This window comes from Vicugna pacos, chromosome 6, assembly GCF_048564905.1.
Source record: "Vicugna pacos chromosome 6, VicPac4, whole genome shotgun sequence".
In the NCBI taxonomy this organism is placed as follows: domain Eukaryota; kingdom Metazoa; phylum Chordata; class Mammalia; order Artiodactyla; family Camelidae; genus Vicugna; species Vicugna pacos.
This window is the reverse complement of record NC_132992.1, coordinates 25,102,756-25,123,579: the sequence shown is the minus strand read 5'-3', so window position 1 is coordinate 25,123,579 and position 20,824 is coordinate 25,102,756. Positions and strand designations below refer to the sequence as shown.

General features: G+C 39.1%; 2 protein-coding genes across 6 annotated transcripts in view; one reads left to right on the top strand and one right to left on the bottom strand.

The window, feature by feature from the left end:
• The window catches only part of FAM98B (family with sequence similarity 98 member B), a 32,647-nt gene extending 29,379 nt beyond the window's left edge, over positions 1-3,268 (top strand). Inside the window, exon 8 of the mRNA XM_006201630.4 lies at positions 2,234-3,268. Within this exon, the coding sequence (XP_006201692.1) occupies positions 2,234-2,590 (357 nt within the window). The 3' untranslated portion in view covers positions 2,591-3,268. The remainder of the gene's footprint in view (positions 1-2,233) is intronic.
• A 2,704-nt stretch (positions 3,269-5,972) lies between these two features.
• The window catches only part of RASGRP1 (RAS guanyl releasing protein 1), an 80,859-nt gene continuing 66,007 nt past the window's right edge, over positions 5,973-20,824 (bottom strand). For all 5 annotated transcript variants that reach the window (XM_072962699.1, XM_072962695.1, XM_072962698.1 and 2 more), the window contains 5 exons: positions 20,023-20,167; positions 19,282-19,318; positions 18,403-18,555; positions 17,355-17,740; positions 5,973-8,554 (listed from right to left, as the gene is read on the bottom strand). In XM_072962699.1, coding sequence (XP_072818800.1) covers positions 8,420-8,554; positions 17,355-17,740; positions 18,403-18,555; positions 19,282-19,318; positions 20,023-20,167 — 856 coding nt within the window. In that variant the 3' untranslated portion in view covers positions 5,973-8,419. The remainder of the gene's footprint in view (positions 8,555-17,354; positions 17,741-18,402; positions 18,556-19,281; positions 19,319-20,022; positions 20,168-20,824) is intronic.

Sequence of the window (20,824 nt, the reverse complement as noted above, 5' to 3'; positions counted from 1 at the left end):
TTGGATATCCCCAGGAGACTTTCCAAAACCAGCAGGCAGGCCTGGCTCAGGTTCCTTTGAAATTACTGCCTCTGCCCTGGACGTGGCACATGTGAGATTCTGTGTACACCTCCCAAGAGAATGAAGTCTCTGTCTCACCCAGTCCCATGGGGCTCCTGGAGCTAAGGCCCACTGACCTTCAAAACCAGATGTCCTGGGATCTCCTCTTCCCAATGCTGGAACCCTGGGCTGGGGAGCCTGACGTGGGGCTTAGAACTCTCACTCCTGTGGGAGGGCGTCTGCAACTTAATTATTCTTCATCTTGTGGGTCGCCTACCTGGGGGGCATGGGGCCCGATTATATTGGGAGCACACCTCTCCTACCATCCTGCTGTGGTTCCCTCTTAATGTTTCCAGTCGAAGAAGAAAGAATTATTCTTATCAGTAGCTTTAGCAAGAATTTTTTGCCTTCTTTCCAAGAACGTAATCATTTTTATCAATAAAAATCTGTAGCAGTCATTTCAGGTACTGACAGATTCCTAAGGTCGTTGGCGTAAAGGGAAGAAGAGTACGTGCTTTGGATACAGATTTGGGTTCACCCCCAGCGCTGTCATTAACTTAGAGGACTCAACCGGGGGCGAGTTGCCGAATCTCTTGGAGAGTCCATTTCCTGATTCAGACCATAGAGCCTCCATTCCTCTGACAGTGGTCTTAAGCTCAAAGAGGCTGAATTTTTCACTTTACAACAGCAGCAGCAACAATACACTAGTTTACAGTGTTTGTATTAGCTTGGCTAGTATATACTCTTCATTTAGATAGAACACTCCATGACAAACTTCACTACAAAAGAGCAAAAAAGTCAGAAGTAAGGGATTTGGGTAGTTTTAAAACATCGTTTCTCATTCAATGAAGTGAGAAAGATATATACTATATCAAGGGATGGTTGTATATGAAGTCAGTTTGCTAATTATTGCTAAGTTTGGCACCAGTGTTTGGGTCTTCCTGCTTCCATTTTAAGTCAACCTCCTCTCTTTTGAAAGTGTTGTCTTTAAACATGTAACTTAATATCATGCCTTATAACTAACTTTATAAGTTAGTCTTTCTGGATCTAGAGTTCTATTTCTTTAAGTGGCATTGCCCATCTTTTTTCTGACTTTATAATTTATAGCCTAATTATTTGAGGGCAGTCTTATCAGATCTTGGAACAGCATCCCTGTATATTCCCCAACATAGCATGTTTGGCAGAGACCAATGAGAATAACCAAGAAAAGCTATTTTTTGGATTTGGTGATTAGGGCATCGTTATTGCTGACTTTACAAGAATGTTTGCATACTTCGAACCTTGTCCCACAGTGAGGATGTTGTACTGTTTGTCTTTCTATGACAAAATATGGTTTTGATGAGAGGATGAGAGGAAGTAGAACACAACTGACTCATAGGTGATTTTGGTTGAAGCAGTTACTGGTTTACCTTCTTTCCTGAAATGTACTAACAGGAGGCTATTCGTGTCCTCTTAGTCTCTGTTCATGGGCCTGTAAAGTAGCTCCCTTCTACAGAAGGTTGGGAACTTAAAGCAAACTCTTCCTTGGTTTATTCTTCAAAGTATTATAAAGCATGGTTAAGTGTATCAAGTAACTAAGTAATATAGTAACTAGTAGTACCATTGAAATTGAGCTTAAGTTTCTCATAAGAAAGAATAGTTCATAGAGAATCCTTGTATCTCTTTGCAGTGATAACCTTGGATTATAGGTATTATATTAATCTCTGATCTCATTACACTCACATGTTATCATAGATAGTTCATCCTTGTTGAAATAAAGTGTACTTTATTGGATAATCTAGTACTACATCAATGGCAATGCAGAGTCCAGTGTTGTTGTATAAATGGATATTAAGTTAATAAATGCAGGGTATGTGGTTTGTATATATTGAAAATGTTTTGCTAAAAAAATTTCTTCGTGTGATAGGTACTACATTTGTTATAAAATTTGCTAAACAAATTTAAACAAGTCCTTAAGTTTCAGAAATATTCCCCCACATTGTTTAAAAATAACACCATATTGTGAGGGATTTGTCACACATCATATTTATATTTTCATTATTAATTCATACTACCATGTCTGATACTTTCATGTCCTTAAATGTTTGGCTTCTGTTTCTTTATTAGAACAGCAACTTCAATATTTCTTGTATCCTTTCTGTAAATTTTAACCTTTAAAATACTGGAAACTGAAAGGAGGTATTTCTTCACACAGGTGCTGATGGGAAGGGTACCTGACAGGGGAGGACGGCCGAATGAAATTGAACCACCACCACCTGAGATGCCTCCTTGGCAGAAGAGACAAGAAGGCGGTGGAAGGGGTGGCTGGGGTGGTGGAGGTGGTGGCAGAGGAGGTGGTGGGGGTGGAAGAGGTGGTTGGGGAGGTGGTGGGGGAGGGGGAGGAGGATGGGGAGGGGGAGGGGGTGGCAGAGGCGGAGGTTTCCAAGGCAGGGGAGATTATGGTGGGAGGGGAGATTATGGTGGAAGAGGGGGCTATGGTGGAAGAGGTGGCTATGGTGGAAGAGGTTATGGAGATCCATATGGAGGTGGTGGTGGATATAGAAGATATTAAAAACTACAGAATGTAGATAGCAGTGCTTACTTCTTGATAGACACATTAGACATAGTGTTCTAAACAACTACTTGAATGTCATCTTTGAAATAACCACCATGTTAGACTCCCTGATGATACCATTCTTGAATTGGGTTTAATATGTAAAGAGCATTGTTTTATACTATTTGATCTCTTCGAGTGATGAATTTTTCCATATTCTGTGTACCCTGGAGCATGTTATGTCTTTTTAAAAAACAAAAGCAAAAATTATTTTTAAAAATGTAAATATATTATTACCATCAGACTGGGAAAATGAAAAGTATTTTATTGTCATTGACTGAATTTAGATTGTTACCTGTATTTTATTCAGGTTTGAGACACATACATGACCCCACTTATAATGGAAAGGAATATAGACTATTGCCTCATCTGTATTCCTGTGGCTGTGTTTTGTATTTGTTAATTCTACTTTACAAAATAGGGAAGGGGACTGTTAGTTGTGTTCAGTAGGTGGTTGTCATGACTTGTTTTTTTCTTTTATATGAGCAATTCCTCTGGCCAGGTTTCTGTTAAAGTTCCATTAATTGAAGCCCAAGTCTACTTTTTGCAATGCATATTTGATTTATTTTCCAACTGGATTTGAAATCTCTGTGATTTTGTTTGACAGAGCAGAATTAAAGATCGAGGTCAGAATTACTTTAAAGGGACAAAGACATGTACTAATTTTACATGACGTTGTGAAAAATATTTCTGAAAATTGGTTTCTTTATCATTTGTGCCATCACTTTAGGTATCTGAATATTAAAAGGCAGGCTGAGCTGTGTTAGGACATGTATTTCCAGTTTCAGTAGATCAGAGGCAGGGCCAGGGCATCCCTTGGTAATTCTGATTCACAGCTAGATTTGGGAAACAGAGGTTCGGGAATGATTAAATGTGGTTTGGTGGCTGGAGCTGTCAAAGGCTTGGGTGTCAGGAGTTGTGAATTCTCATCATGGCACTAGCGCAGGGGTGCTGTGGGCCAAAATGACGTTAGCTCCCAAGGGTTGACTTGTCCTTATTTATCAGTTGAGGAATGTGATACTTGTACCCTTTTCAGGTTGTTTTATAATTTTATGAAGACCTAAGTACAAGTCCAACTTTTGGAGAATTTATAGAGACTTGTTGTAAATAGTTTAAGAGGTGGCCCAAGTAATGCCTTTTTCTCTTACTGTAAAGAGAGAAAAAGATATAGTCACACAAATTTTTTCAATCCTACTATAAAACCTGTAGGCTTCTGGTCATTTGTGCGTAACAACTTTCTTTGGTCTAATCAACTCAACAAATAGAAAGCTGAGTACCAGAGGACAAGTGGTATTTGATATTTAGCAGTGTTACTCATGTTTTGTTTTGTTTTACTTTACAGTAAACCCCGTGGTAAAATCTAAAATACTGTTAAAACCTTAAATATTGTGTATACTGCAGTCTTAGTCATGTATTTTTTCAAGCTAACCTTTCAAAGAAGTTTGTTCAGGGTAGAAAAACAAATTTTTTCAGTTATTTGTAAACTTAAATTTTTTTCTAATGTTTATATTTAATGAAGAAATTTAATTTTATTTGTGATAGTTGAAGAAAAAGGTTTTCCATAATTAAAGGAACACTTATCAGTAGCTATGGACTCTGAAAAATAAATAATTAAAAAAAAATAAGCAAAGACCACAGGAGTAAAATATTTCAAGAGTTATTGGTTAAAATATTCATTTAAAACCTGTACATTTCTGCTTCATTTCTTTTAGGGAGCTTTAGTTGCTGCTGCAGGAGGAGTTTCCAACTACTTTTAGCTGCTTTTATCACTAAAGGCTTATGGCAAATAATGGTAGAATTATTAGTTTATTAATTTCTGTAAGATTTCTTTGTACCTTCATGGGCTATCTGCTGTAAATCTTATCCAAGTTTAGCACTTGTTCCTGGAATCCTGTTGGTGCTGGAACCACTCTTATTTACATATTCCTGTAAACTTCACTTGAATGAAAAGCTGAGTGGTGTAGACCCTAGTATCTTACTGTTTCCTGTGAGATAGGATCTTCATGATAATCTTTCAGTAAAAATTTCTTTTGTAGAAGTTTGCTAAGCAGTATCTACAACAGCAGGAAGGCAGTTTGGGGCCTTACTGTGAAAATGCTTTACAAGTTGTGTGCAGGACAAGTGGAGAGTATGATGAATGGCACTTCACTCTTCACTGTTTCCTGAAAGCTAACTCCTCTTTCTGTACCACCTCTGCATTCTTTTTTGCCTGGTTCTCAGTTTTATTTCTTCTTGCTACCTCTTTTTCCCTCCTCTTTTTTTCTCCCTGCCTTGGTCTATCCTGTGGTATCTAATAGCACCTATAGACATGACCTTACTGGAGTTTTGGATTAAAGGAGTAAACTCTTATCTGGACATACGTTCGTCCATACATAATCACCACACCATTACACGTAAGCGCTCAGTAAAAAGAAGGGATCAGGTGTTTCCTTTTAACCTCTTCCCTTGTGTTCTGCGTATCAGGGAAATCTTGCCTCCCTAAACAGAAAAAAACAAAACAAAACAAAACTTTAAACTGGAAACATTTAATTGCCTGTATATACGTCAAAAGCAGGTATGATAACCCAAGAAAGATTCGTGATAGAGAATGTTCTGAGCAGCGACACTTATCTGTACCTTGGAAGGAACACAGGGTAGAGATGTTTGGAGTGGGAATTGGGGATGAAAGAGAGGAGGTAATTTAATCTCTCCTTCAGGGCCAAGTTGTCAGTGTGACTTTATTATTTTGTATGAAGTATTATGAAATGCCAAAATGATAAATACACCACATCCAAGTGTACCAGAATGCATTCCACGGTGGAATATGAATGATTAAAATCCTCCCCCTCCCCAAAATTGATCTAGTTAAACAGAAGCTGGCTGGGGATTAAGGAAAAATCATGGCTGTCTCTAAACACTGTGTGACTAGATAATCATGAGCACAAATGAATTGCTCTGGGTGCTCTGTACTTTGGATTCAACCATCCTCTACCACTTCCACGCACAGCTTCAGAGTTTCTCTTTACTTGCCAGTTGTCTTAGAACTGTGGAATTAAAGATGAAAGCCACAGAAAAATGACCACCTCACATTTACCTCCTTCAGTGTTAAGTATTTATAGACAATATTTGGGGATCACTGTACGTCATTATGTAGTAAGATGGGAAAAGGCTGAATATTTCTGTACTTCTACTTCATGTTATAAAAAGATAAAAATGTACACTGACTAACTAGTTGCTTTGCTTTTCCTTTCAGGAAAATTCTGGTTAAGAGAATTAGGGAGTGTTCTTAGCTGTCAACTATAGTAAAAATTCAGGTAAAGCTTCTACATATTCATGAACTAGAAGAAACAAGACACCTATGTTGTGGGGATTCTGATGTCTTTTATCATATAAATATTACACAATGAAAACTTACATTTAGTATAAAAAAAAACACCTTTACAATCTGTACATTTGTTTTTTCCTTGCAGTTCTTTTACATTATACATCCTTAAACAGAAATTCACAAATGACCGGTAAAACTGCAAATGAATTACCAAAGAAAATGAGAAGTGACATTGCTGTTAACAAAACAAGATTTGTCCTTGTTTTGGCAGATAAGTGTGTCCAAACTTATTTCAAGTCAGTAGAAGCCACACAAGTTTGTATCCTGGGCTTGACAAACCAAAAATTGGTTTCAGATTATTTCTGTAGATTTCACTAATCCCAAGTAGCTCAGAGCAAACAATGTTAATTTATACATTATGCTGCTTTGATCCCTGCTAGACTGTAAAAACCTGTGCTGAAACTATTGCTTCGTATCCATTTCAGGGATAAATTCTGAAATGCTTGAGACCTTCTGGCCATATTAATTAGGCTAACTAAGGGTACTGTGACTTTTCTAATTCCTACAGATTACAAGTTACTTATACAGAAATGAACCTGGGCTCTGTATTTTGGAGGGTAAGAAGAATGAAAAGAATTTAATTGGGTTACATAACTATGCTTAACGACATTGATCTGTACCACTGTTCATGTATGGCAGAGGACAAGGAGAGGTGACGAATATGAATTTTAAAGATTATTATAAATTCATGTTTGTTCCACATACGGTAAGTAGAAAGTACTTCCTATAAGGCTGTATGCCAGGTGGTGGCCTAAGCAGCCCTGCCGTGGGGATTTTTGAGTTTGGTTTAGAAAAGGATAAATGTCTGTATAAAGTGATTCTTTAAAACACTAACTGAAAGCTAGTCACTGGTTTTCTCATTAAAGCTCAGTACAAGGAGTTCTGCAAATGGGAGCTGGTCTTTCATCAAAGAAACTTCCTAAATGGTCTGAATCCTCCAAGGAAGCTATTATTTGTATATACAATTTGCTTCTGATTAAGACTTGGTGTTGGCTTTAGGTTTGGAACTTTTAGTTGTTGAGATTATATTCTTGGCAGTTGGTCAATCTGTGTTTGAATTTTAAGTCAGCTTGGTATCAGGGTTTTCAAGCTTGGAAGGTAAGTTCCCCTGAAAAGAAAATGATCATATGGAATTTTTTTTTTTTTTTAGAGAGAAAAAGAATCTGACAAGGAAGTTTGTAAATAGTTGCCCAGATAATTAAAAAAAAGCCCATTTATCATTAACCTTCATTAATAGAAAACTCATAGTTGTGAGTTTGCCAAACAATACAATTAACATTGTGAGCAATTTCTTCATCTTGTACCATTACTTAACTTTGCAAATTTGTGTATGTGACCAAAAGCCGCTTTAATTTGCTTCCACACTTAGGAAGGAGGAAACAGAATTCCAAGCCACATGCATGTCTGATATTGTATATAAATAATATATACATATGTACACTGTCAGCTATTATTGAAGACTGATCCAATTAGCTTATTTCTAAATAGTATTAATAGTGAAGACAGTACAGTAGCACAAATTCAGTTCAAAAATAGTTACTTCAAAAAACATAAGGATGGTATGTGAGAGTTAAACTTTTTAAAAAGCCATAAATTCTTAATTCTGTCCACTTGTACATCAAAGGGACAAGTATGTTTGCATTCCTTTTACTTTTTAGCTAATTAGCCAGCCATGTATGAGATAGTAATAGCCACATTTCTAGCTATTTTATTTGGTTACTTAGTTTATGACTGTGAGATTAAAACTATTGAGTTTTAATTGGATGATGTTTAACTGCCCCCCCCCCAATTTGTGGCTACATCTCTAGAAGTTCACCTCTAGTTAGATGCCCTCGTGTGTATGAACGTAGTGAGGGAGGAGGAGAAAAGGCATACTGTTTAGATCTGAGGTAGTGAAGTGGGAACCAGATTTGTAAAGACTGCTGAAATATACAGGAAGCAGTTCTACTTTTGGAATGTGGGTATTTTTCCATTATAAGCAAGCTTTGGATGGAACAAAGTAAATGCCAAGTTCACAAAAAACAGGAAGGAAGGAAGGAAGGAAATTCATTTTCCAGGGATTTTAGTTCTAAGGAAGCAGCAGCCAGGCAGGCCACATAGAAGACGCTTCCCAGTCAGAAAACTATAGTCATGTTTTTATCATGCTTTTGATACTAGTCCTAGGGAGGAAAAAAAGTTTGTGGTATGAATGGCAAAAGTTCTGCATTCTTCAGGTTTCCTCCCCTTTGATTCAACTGATTGGAAGAGAAAACAATACCGCACAGTAGGAATCTTTAAGGTAAAAAAATGAGTAACCACCTTTCTTCTTTAAAAGTACCCTTTTTAAAGCCAATCTAAGGTCCCCCTGGTCTCTGTGCTAACAGGTTTAGGAAATGAGATCTCCAGTGTCCTCATCTACAGGTTGTGCTGCTTGGGCTTCGGAGCTAAGAACAGTCACCCTGTTCCATCTGAGCCAAGACATGATTGCTTCTTGCAAGCTGGAGGGTTTCTATCTTCTTCTGTGCATATTTCAGTTGGATCTTTAAAGCATTATTATCTGCTTTCAGGGTATTTATTTCCTAAAAGGAAAAGAGAATGAAGTATGTTAATAAAGCAGCAATGAATGGCAAATCAGTTATAATATTGGGAATACTACACTTGATTGGCATCTATTCACTGTGGCTGAGAATTAAAAATTATTTTCAAGGCAGTTATTTTGCCCTGAATAGAAGATAACACGTTAAATATCAAATAAGCATGTGTAAACAGCAGTTAGTTTTGTTATTATATCAAAGATGTGAGTGGCTTGCAGAGTAAACCATTCCTGGGCAATCAATAGGTGGATAAGGAGAAAAATCTTTGAGTGTTGTATAACAGACCCAAACTTGGCAGAAATAAGAGTCTGGTCAGGTCTGACGTACGAGAACTGTAATAAAGTGACATTATAGTTCATAATAGTTCATGTGAGCTATTGTATGTATTATATATTACATATTTTCTCCCAAGAACCATTGAAAACTGATGGATGCTTGATCAAGGTAAGAATTTTATCTTATCCCCTTAAACTGGAATTTAGTTATGTAATTTGCAGTGATTTAGTTACAGACAGCTGTTGATTTCCCGTCTTTTTTAATTGAAATATATTTGACATAATATTGTGTAAATTTAAGGTATACACATTAATTTGATACACTATGTGATTGCAGTTATAGTGATAATTAGCACCTCCTTTCTTTGTAGTAGCTGGAATAAGTTCTAGTCTCTTAGCAAGCTTGATGATTTTAATATTGTCTGTATTCACTGTACTGTGCATTATATCTTTGGGGCTTATTTATTTTACCACTCATAAATTTGTACCCTTAAACATCTTTCCTGTTCCCCCACCTCCTCATCCCCTGGTAACCACCATTTTATTTTCTGTTCTTTAAAGTCTGGCATTTAAAAATTTCATATATTATATAGTACTTGTCTTTTTCTGTCTGACTTGTCTCACTTAGCATAATGTCCTCAAGGTCTTTCTCATGGCTGAGTAATACTCCATTGTATGTATGTATCACATTTGCTTTTTTCATCCATTCATCTATCCTTGGACACTTAGGTTGCTTCTGTATCTTGTCTATTGGAAATAATGCTGCAATGAACATGAGTGTGTATGTATCTTTTTGAGTTAAGTGTTTTCATTTTCTTAAGATAAATACTTAAGTCAACTTGCTGGATCATATTCTATTTTTAATTTTTTTGAGGAACCTCAATACCGTTTTCCATAGTGGCTGCTCCAGTTTTCATCTCCATCAGCAGGGCACGAGCATTCTCTTTTCTGTGCATCCTCACCAGCACTTGTGATTACCTGTCTTCTCAAAGACAGCCATTCTGACAGGTGTTAAGATATCTCATCGTGGTTTTGATTTGCATTTTTCTGATAATTAGTGATGTTGAGCGTCTTTTCATGTACTTCTTGGGCACTTGTATGTTTTCTTCAGAAAAAATGTCTGTTTAGTTATTTTTTTATCAGTTTTTTTGTTATTGAGTTGTATGAGTTCTTTATATATTTTAAATATTAACTCCTTATTGGATAAATAATTTGCAAATATTTTCTCCCATTCAGTAGGCTGCCTTTTTGCTTTGTTGATGGTTTCCTTTGCTGTGCAAAGGCTTTTTAGTTAATGTAGTCCCATTTGTTGATTTTTGCTTTTGTTGTTTGTGCTTTTGGTGTCATACCAAAAATATATTGACAAAGACTAATGACAAGGAGCTTCTCCGCTAAGTTTTCTTCTAGGAGGTGTATAGTATCAGGTCTCGTGTTTAACTCTTTGATCCATTTGAGTTGATTTTTATGAGTGGTGTGAGATGGGGCCAGATTTCATTGCTCTGCATGTGCTTATCCATTTTCCCCACACCATTTGTGAAGAGACCAGCCTTTCTGCCTTGGGTGCACTTGGCTCCCCTGTTGAATAGCTGGCCATACGTGCAGGGTTAAATTCTGGGCTCTTTTCTGTTCCATTGGTCTGTTTTTGTGCCAGTACCATGCTGTTTTTGTTACTATAGCTTTGTGTATGATTTGAAATTAGGAAGTGTGCCTCCTGCTTTGTTCTTCTGCATCAGGATTACTTTGGCTAGTCAGGGTCTTTTGTGGTTCCTTACAAATTTTAGGATTTTTTTTTCCTACTACTGTAAAGAATTCCATTAGTATTTTGATGAGGATTGCACTGAATCTATAGATGACTTTGGGTAATATGGACATTTTAACAGAATTAGTTCTTTTGATCCATGAACACAGGACGTCTTTTCGTTTGTTCGTTGTCTTTGATTTCTTTCTGCAGTCTTGCAGTCTTCATTGTACAAATCTTTCATTCCCTTGATTAAATTTATTCCTAAGTATTGTATTGTTTTTGATGCTATTGTGAATGGAACAGTTTTCTTTCTTTTCCAAAAGTTTTATCCTTAGTGTATAGAAATGCAACTGATTTCTGTAAGTTGATTTTGTATCCCTGCAGCTTAACTGAAAATGTGTATTAGTTTTGACAGTTTTTTGTTTAGTCTCTATATAGGACTCATCTGCAAATAGTGAGTTTTGCTACTTTTTTCCTGACTTCGATGCTTTTTACCTTCTTGTCTTGCTTAATCGCCCTAGCTAAGACTTCAGTACTATATTAAATAAGAGTGGTGAGAGTGGGTGAGAGATCTAGGAAGAAAAGCTTTGACATTTTCTCCATTGAGTATAATGTTAGCTATGGACTTGCCATATATGGCCCTTATTATATTGAGGAATATTCCTTCTGTACCCAATCTGAGAAGGATTTGTATCTTGAAAGGATGCTGTATTTTGTCAAATGCTTTTCCTGCATCTGTTGAAGATGATCACATGATTTTTATCTTTCATATTACCAGTGTCATTTATTACATTTATTGATTTGCATATGTTGAATTGTCTTTATATCCTAAGGATAAACCTCATTTTTCATGGGGTATAAAATCCTTTTAATGTGTTTTTTTTTTTTTTTTTTGGTGGTGGGGAAGTAATTAGGTTTTATTTATTCTCAGAGGAGGTATTGGGATTGAACCCAGGACCTTGTGTATTCTAAGCATTCACTCTACCACTTGAGTTATACCCTCCCACCTTTTAATGTGTTCTTGAATTCTGTTTGCTAATACTCTGTTGAGAAGTTTTGTGTGGATAGTCGTCAGTGCTGTTGGTCTATAGTTTGCTTTTCTTGTAGTGTCCTTTTCTAGCTTTGGTATCAGGGTAATGCTGCCCTCATAGAATGAGTTTGGAAGTATACCCTCAATTTGGGGGAAGACTTAAAGAAGGACTGGTGTTAATTCTTTTAGTGTTTGGTAGAATTTACCAGTGAAGCCTGGGGTTTTCTGTGTTGGGAAGTTATTGATTACTGATTCAGTGTCTTTGCTTGTTATTGGTCTGATTCAGTCTTGGTAGGTTGTGTGTTTCTAGAAATTTATCTATTTCTTCTTGGTGCGCTATAATTTGTTGGCTATATGCCAACAATTACTTGTAATAGTCTCGTATGGCCCTATGTGTTTGTGTAGTAACAGTTGTAATGCCTTCTTTTCGTATTTCTAATTTTATGCATTTGAGCCTTCTCTCATTTTTTCTTGGTCTGAATAAAGTTTGTCAATTTTATCTTCTTGAAGAACCAGCTTTTAGTTTTGTCAGTCCTTTCTATTTTCCCCTGGTCTCTATTTCCTTTGATCTTTATTATTTCCTTCCTTCTGCTAACTTTGGGCTTAGTTTTTTTCTGGTTCCGTGAGAAGTAAAGTGAGTTTACTTATTTGAGATCTTTCTAGTTTTTTAATATATGCAATTATCACCATAAACTTTCCTCTCAGAAGTGCTTTGTCTGCATCCCATAAGTTTGATATGCTGTATTTCCATTTTCATTTGTTTCAAGATATTTTATGTCCCTTTTGATTTCTTCTTTGACACATTTCTTTGGTTGTTCAGAAGCATGAGTAATTTCTACATATTTGTAGATTTCCCAGCTTTCCTTTTGTTGCTTTCTAGTTTCATACCACTGTGGTCAGAAAAGATAGTTGGTATGATTTCACTGTTCTTAAAATTTGCTGAGATTTCTTTTGTGCTCTATCATATGATCTTCCCTGGAAAGTGTTCCATGTGCACTCAAGAAGAATGTGTATTTTGCTGCTGTTGAAGGGAGTGTTCTATGTATGTCTGTTAAGTCTATTTGTTACAGAATATGGTTCAGATCCAACATTTCCTTGCTAATTTTCTGTCTGGATGATCTATCCATTGCTGACTGGAGTATTGAAGTCCCCTACGAATATTGTATTTTCTGTTTTTCTCTTTAGATCTGTTGCTTAATATATTTCAGTGCTCCAGTGCTGGGTGCATGTATATTTATGACTATTATATCTTCTTGCTGTACTGACCCTTTTATCTTTACATACTGACCTCTGTCTCTTATCATTTTTGGCTTGAAATCTATTTTGTCTGATTAAGTATGGCTATGCCTGCTTTCTTTTGGTCTCCATTTGCATGGAATATCCTCATTCCCTTCACTTTGAGCTTGTGTGTCTTTAGAGTTGAAATCACTTTCCTGTAGGCAGCATGTATCTATCCAGCCACTCTTTTTTGGTAAATTCAGTTGATTTATATTTAGAGTGATTATTGATATGTAAGGACTCACTACTGCCATCTTATTTGCCTTCTGGTGGTTTTGTATCTCCATTGTTTCTCTTCCCCTGTTTGTTTACTTTTATAAAGTGGTGGTTTTCATGGTGGTTTGTTCAGTAGCCCCCTTTATGTTTCATGACTGTTGATTTTTGCTTTGTTTACCATGTGGCTTACATCAGAGGTAGATAAATTTTTTTATGCTGTTAACACCTTATCCTTTGTTTACCTATAAAAAGGCTCCATCCTTCTACATTTTTGATGTCACAAACTTACTTTTTATGCTGTGAATTTTTGAGAAATTATAGTTATGTATAAAGGCTTAAGGAAAGAAGCATTAAAAATAATTTAAGTGGTTAATACACCATTCTAATAGAGAGTTACAGTTTTCTAATTCTGCTACTTTTTAACCTTTGCTATAGTATAGTGTACTTCAATTTCTTTTGTGTCACTAATTAGCATCTTTTCTTTTTAGCTTGAAGAACTCCTTTCAGCATTTCTTGCAAGTGGCTCTCATGGTGGAGAACTCCCTCAGTTTTTTGTTTAGGAAGCCTTTATGTCCCCCTTCATATCTGAAGGATAATTTTGCTGGATAAAGTATTCTTGGTTGGCAGTTTTTATCTTTTAACACTTAGAATGTGTCATTCCATTCTCTCCTGGCTTGTGGAGTTTCTGCTGAGAAAGTTCCTTCATAGGTCCCTCCTCCCCCCAGCTGCCTTTAACATTCTTTATCATTAACTTTTGACAGTTTCATTATAATGTGTCTTGGGAGTTCTTTTTGCATTAAGATAATAGGGTGTTCTGGTATCTTCTTAGTCTTGTATGTCTAATTTCTTCCCTAGCTTTGGGAAGTTCTCAGCTATTTTTCCTCTAAATATGCTCTCTGCCCTCTTCTCATCTCTCTCTGGTAGACCAGTCATTACTATATTTGTCTTTCTCATCATAGCTGATAGCTTTTCGAGGGTTTTTTCAGTATTTAAAAATCTTAGTGCTCCTTTTCTAAGTCACTTCTAAATTCCTGTCCTCTACTTGCTGATTTGATCTGATCTGCCCTCTTGTCTAATAAGCTCTTTAATGCATTCTTCTCATTCATTGAATCCTTCAGCTGCAGAATTTGGTTCTTTTTTAAAATTTCAGTCTCTTTGGTAAATAACTCCTTCTGGTCACTAATTTTATTCCTGAGTTCACTGAACTGTCTTTTTGAGTTTCCTTGTAGCTTACTGAATCCTTTGTAACAGCTATTTTGAATTCTTTTATCAGTTAGATTGCAATATTCTGGGCCTTTTGAGTTTGGTGGCTGGAGAATTACCGTTTTCTTTTTGTGATTCTGTATTACCATGATTTTCACAGTGTTTGACAGAATGTGCCTCTGCTGTCATATTTGAAGTAGCACTGCTTCTTTCTCTGTTGAACTGTAACAGTCAAAGTAAACAATTATCTGGCAATTAGAAGCCTTTCTTTTGTTTTCCAGAAGGTGGCACATACTGTAGCTTGTTTTTTGGTTTCTCTACCTGAACTGGCCCCAGGGCCGCCCCCGGGAGTGCATGTGAAAAAAGCCGGCAGCAGAGTGGGGTAGCTGTGGGCTCTGTATGCTCACGGCACAGAAGGGTGCTCCCAGCCGTCTGCTGGCAGGCCTCCTGCTGAATGAAGTCCTAAAGCAGACAGACAGCAAGGAACACGTTCCTTCCGTGCCTTTTGTCACGCTTGTCAGCCTCTTTCCTCGTCATGGAGGTCCCTCCTCAGAAATCTGGGTGCCCTGCAGTCCACACAGCTGGGTGGTTAAGTTGCTCACTGCTTTCCACCTCTTCTGTGGGGAAGGAGTTCTTCCTTTTCCTCTCCCTCCAAACTCGTATTTATCTTGCTTTGATGGTGTGTCTGATTTTACTGGCTGGCTGGACCTCCACAGATTCTCTTGTGTGTCCCCTGCCCTGTTTTGCATTCTCCACTTTCAGTTTTCTCCTGACAGCAGCATGTTAGGGCAGGCTCACCAACTTCCCTTGCATCCACAGCCCTCCCTGAGGTTCTGTGCACCTATTTTGTGAAGCACAGGTAGGTGGACATCTCCTGGTGTGATGTGCAAAGACATTTTTGTTTATGAATGTGCAATTAGCTGTAAACACAAGGGGAAAGGAAAAAAAGGAGCGACTCAGGCCACCATAATGCTGATGTCCCTCGTCTTCAGACTTTGAACCTTGTGTTCTTACCTTGTACCATAAAGATTACTCCCCCCAAAATATGTGGGTAATTTGTAATACACTGAGTTGTTTTTCACTGTAAATCACCTAGATAGCTGTCTGTTAGCTACTATGTAATTTGCTATGGGCAGGGTTACATGGTAAGAGAGGTAGAAAATGTCATATAATACGTGAAACTGTTTTGCATTTTCTTTTGTCCTTTGCTGGTTTAGAGGTACATACACACTTAAAATAAGCTGTAATATTAATATTTATAGTATCAATATAAATATTACATTTTAAATACTGATTTAACTAGATAATGAATTACAGACAGACAAGTTGTAAGGTGTTTACGTAACAGGAGAGTGGGACTTGTTCCTCTAAAACATGCAGAGTGAGTTCTGGTCCTTAGGTGCCAATGACAAGGGTTAGAGTAAAGAAGGTTTAGCAGCTCTGGTATTACTGGATAGGAATTATTCTGGACCAAACTCCCTCATCTGAAATCTTTCTACCACCCGCTTCTTGCAGCAAGAAGACACTGTTGCCAAACTACATTGCTCCTTTTCACTGGCAGGTAGAGCTGAAGCCAACCATAGTGAGTGTGGACTCCTGGCCCTGTGTTTTACAGAGGACCAAACAGGTCACAGATCTGAGATATTTCCTTCATTATTCTTAAAACTTGATTCTGGCTGTTTCTACCCCTAAAGAGAGTTTAACTCTTATTTTGCCACTTTCTGATTGACTTGATTCTTAAAGCACATCTTAAGTACCCTCTCCCTCGTAGTTTTGTTTTCATCCAGGTAATCTGTTCTTTTCTCAGATGTTCCTCCTAATATTATGTGCTTTGTTCTAAGCACCAAAACAGGAGTTTGACATAAGTTAGGTAATATATATCTTCAGTTCCTGGGGGTCTAACAGGGAAGGTGTGGGACTGAGGATGAGGCACAGAATTCTGAGACCCTCTTGGGCAGTCTGACTATGTAGTACGTAGAGTTACATACGGAATTCTAGCCAGTTGGTTTTGTGTTTTTTTGTACTGATGGCCTCCAAAAACACATTGCCAATCCTGATGTTTTGGGGAAAAAGGCAGACAGGCATCGTTACCTTTTAATAATGTATCCTTGCTTCCCTATGTCTAAAATGACTAAGTTACCTGTCTTTGGTAAGAAACTACTGTCCCATGACATGAGGTCAGTCTAAACCAGCTCTCACTCTGAGCTTTAAACAAAAAGAGGTACATTAGTGACTGAGCCCACAGAATTGAGTACCTCAACAGCTGCCCATTGTCCTATTTCCTACTTTGCTTTCTTTCCTTCTTTTAACCTTAATATCCCCAAGCTCTTCCTGTTCTTGATAAAACTGATTTTGTCTTCTCTCTTGCCTCTGTTAGGCTCACAGTGTCCTCATTATCAGGTACCTAACAGAAAAAGCAACTCCTGGTACCACAGTTGTTACCTTTAATAGATTATATTGTTGTATATATTCAACTGTGCATTTGCCAGCTACTGATGAATAAGCTATTCTTATATATAGATCAGCACATTCCCTGATGTTCTAGAAGTGTTCTCTCATTTACGTTAAGAGGGAGGCTTTTCCTGCGGTGAGCTACATGCGCTTCCTTTTTGATAGCATCCTGGTCACCTCCCTTTTAGGGAGATGCTCAGGCAACCGGGAAGGCCCCAAAACATAACCCTGATGAATAGTTTAACAAAGACCTCTAGGGAGGGAGGACTTAGGCAACTTGCTTTTAACTTACTTCTAGAAAAAAGGGTGTGGTGTCAGCACTGTAAAGCTGATCAATAGGCACTGGGCCCTGGTGCCAACATTTAGAGACTAGCTTTATGGCAGTAGGGAGCCCTGTGTATCCTGTTCTACTTATGTAATTTCAGTCAGGGCCTCCACTGGTTTCTTTGAGACAAAGCAGAATCCTTTCTTTTCCTTTTGCTCTCCCCTCCACCTTTACCCTGCTAGTAATCAACGTGGTCTGAATCTTCAGTTTTTCCCAGGTTCAGCCTCGCTGTTTTCAGAGTCTGAAAAAAAGGAAAAGGAAGGTACCTGTTCCAGCTCTTGGTAGGTCGGGAGTCTGAGGTGATGGAGCTCCTCCTTTGATTTTATGAGGGATTCTTTATTCTCCCACTTGACGAAAGCCCGCTTTCTGACCAGGACTGGGCTGGGACATGGAGATGTAGGGCTGGGCAGCACATACAGTGTGTCCTGGGCTGTCTTCCTTGGGGAAGACAGCACGAAGTGACCAGAAGGACCCTCGCCGCCAAGCCAAGACGGTGATTCGGTCTGGGTGGCCTTATGTGCGACAGTCCTCCTCAGCCGCACAGAAATCTTCTGTGAGGACACTCCCATGAGCATGATGGTCCGATCCTTACTCTCCTCACTGTGTTCTACTGCCTCCCCGTTAGGGAATGTGAACGCGCCTTCCTCGGGTGCTGTAGAAGACATGTGACATGTTAGTAGTCTGGCTCTAGACATACAGGAAGTGGCAGGAAAAGTTCCAGGAGACCACAGCATTGTGTCGGAAGAGGTGTAATTTTCAAGAAGGGAAAAGTAGATGAATATAGTTACAGTAAGATTGAGAAAAATGATAATGGGCTAAAAAGAATCCTTAGAAGTTCTGATTTGATGAACAGGTGCCATCCCAGAGAAGAGTTATTAACAAAGAGGTGGACGCACTCTGGATGACAGTGATGCCCTTGCAGGCAGACCTGGGCTTACAGCACTTCTGGAACGGTTTTCCCTTGGTGCCCATGCTACGCCCACATTAACCTGCCCGTCAGTCTACTTCCAAGCTCGAGGACTGGGGAGAAGTGGCCTGGAGAAGGAAGTCTCTAGGTGCAGCCCCTTTCTGGGCTTCATGCTGTTCTCAGCCACCTTTCTCCCAAGAAGTCTGCATTGTGTGTGACAGAATTTTGTGGCATCTGAGGGTGACGTGTAACTCTTAAAATAGAGGGTGCATCACACACAGGTGTGTCTTCCACAAGGGTGTTTGTGGTGGTTTCTATTACGAGTGGGAAGAAGGTGATCTTCCCCTGTGAAAACTGTATTCTTCCCACCTCACTTTCCAAGATGAATGTTCCTAGTGCCTTCTTACCATGGAGCAGATCTTTGACTCCCAATGAGCAAAGGCTGGACGTTGGCCCCACAGACGTGCTGTTCTCTGTGGGAGCTGCTGAGTTCTTGGCTCGCTTCTTGCACTCGAACACAACCAGATCTTTGCATTGTTTGTGGCAGTTCATCCCGCAGTCTGTGGACAAGATACTTTTGTCAGAAAGTCTTTCTCTTATCCAGGGACTCAAAACCACATTCATGCAGTGCTCTCTAGTCAAACATGCCGGTCCTCTCTTCTGGAGCCAGGACACCTAACATTTCCAGTGAACTGAGCATTCTTCTCACTGAGTCAACCCTGGATCTTACAGCCTTGTCCCAGCCCTTATTGTGAGTCTCAGAATCGCAAGTGGCATCCTGTTATCTTGGAGGGAAGAGGTGGTGTCTTCTGTCATCCTGCACATAGTCCCTGCTCTCAGGAGAGCCTCTGAAGGCGCCTAGCTGTCAGGTCCTATTCTTTCTTTCTTGCAGGAAAAGGTCTTTTCTACTTTATTCCTCAATTTTTCTAGTCACAAAGGAAGGACAATTATGTCCTAGGGCCTCTACTGATAAAAGGAAAGCTGACAAGGGCCTCTGATTATCACTTACCTTCTGTTCCAAAAGTGATTCTGTACCTTTCTTTGGGGACCCATTAATCTACCAGCCATCCCTATTTCTAGGGCAGCCAAGGCAAAGAGAGGCTCTTGTAACAGGAAGCAGCATAACTAGTCACCCAGAGATTCCCGTCTTCCTTGTGGTGGCAGTCCCTCTCGGGGGCTGCTCTAAGGGGCGAGGCATTGGACTTCATGGACACCTGCTCTGGGTAAAACATTACATCTTACAGGAGAGCCCCTAAGACCACACACTGGACGAGGCAGAGCCTTACCTTTACACCGATATCCTTGTTTGATCACTCCCCAGAGCTGTGAGACAAACAGGAGACAGTTAGAATGCACCCCACAGCCTTCATCTACCTGGTGTGAGGCTCGACGTTGACATCCATTCTTTCTTTGCCCTCATTCTACTCTCTACCTCCAGCGGGAGGGAAAACCTATTTATCTCTCCTTAAACTGAAAGCAGGACAAGTGTGTGCTGATCAGAATCAAATGTTACCAAGATTACTACAGTGGATTTATGACCCATGCCTGAAGTGGATGGATCACAGGACAAACAGGCTTCTTGAGACTCCAAACTAAAGGGCAGGTATATAGAACTGTGGGGTCAGACACTGGGTTTAGGAGGAAACTGTTGATATGGGTGGGACAGAGGAGGGGCAGAGCCCAGGTGACTTCTTAAAGGCTGTTCCTTTTGAAGGGGAGAGGGGTAAGGATGTCTCATAGTTCTTTTTTCTAACACTTGGAACAGCGTATGGATATAATGTTTAAAAAGTATATCCCAAATTTAATATTTCCTTACCATTTATCCCAAGCCCTATGCACCAGAAGGAAAAATACATCAGGAAGAAATGGGAAAAGATGAGTCCAAGTAAAACCCTCGGATTTGAGGACTAGGTCACCGTGGCTGCGATGAGTTGATAAAGGTGTGGAGATCTGTGTCTGGCCCAGCCAGTGACACTGTCTCATACCCTCCCCAAGTTTCACCCCAAGGCACTCTAACAACAACTTACAAATCCAGCGCAGTTGTCACAGAAAGTGGGCTTCAGGTAGGTGGTCTCTTGGAAATTGTGAGAAAAGCCCAGGCCCAGCTTGGAGCAGATTGAGCTGGCCCTCATGAAGTAGGCCGTGATCTCGTCTCTGCTGATGAGGCCTTCCCTGCCAGCACGTGACAGAGACAAGGAAGTGAGCGGAGAGAGCAAGGATGGCTTCTCGGCTTAGAAACTCACCTCCTTTTTACCCTTGAGTGGCAGTACAGTACATACTACCTGACAGTGACTTCCATGAGCCCTCCTCTTAATAAGGACACAGGGATAGCATGTAATGAGCAGGTGAGGTGGGTTACTCATACCCACGGTAGTATTTGGCTAAACTGGGTTTTCCTATCTAATTTAACCACTATCCACAAGATTTAAAAAGAACTGATGGAAATGTGTGTTTAGGGAGAGAAATAACCTTATGCTGTGGTTTCTGACTTCAGATGGTACATACTATATAACTGGAACCCACCAGCCAGACATTTGGTTTCACACAGAGAACCAACATAGAACTTAGCTATCCCTGAGAAAAGTAACATGCAAAGTATTCATAAATATTAGTTGTTTCTCATAATCGGTAAGGGCAAAGCAAGAAGGAAGACCAAGCTTATAACTATGCCTAAACTGGCAGAATTATAGGATCTTCAATTCTAAGGTATTTTTTTTTAAAGTATGCATTTTTCATGGCCTTTAACAGTCCAAACAAAAGCCGGACAGGCATTACTTTGATGACCACTCTCTCAGCGCCAGTGCTCATTAAGTGACCACAGCAGCAACA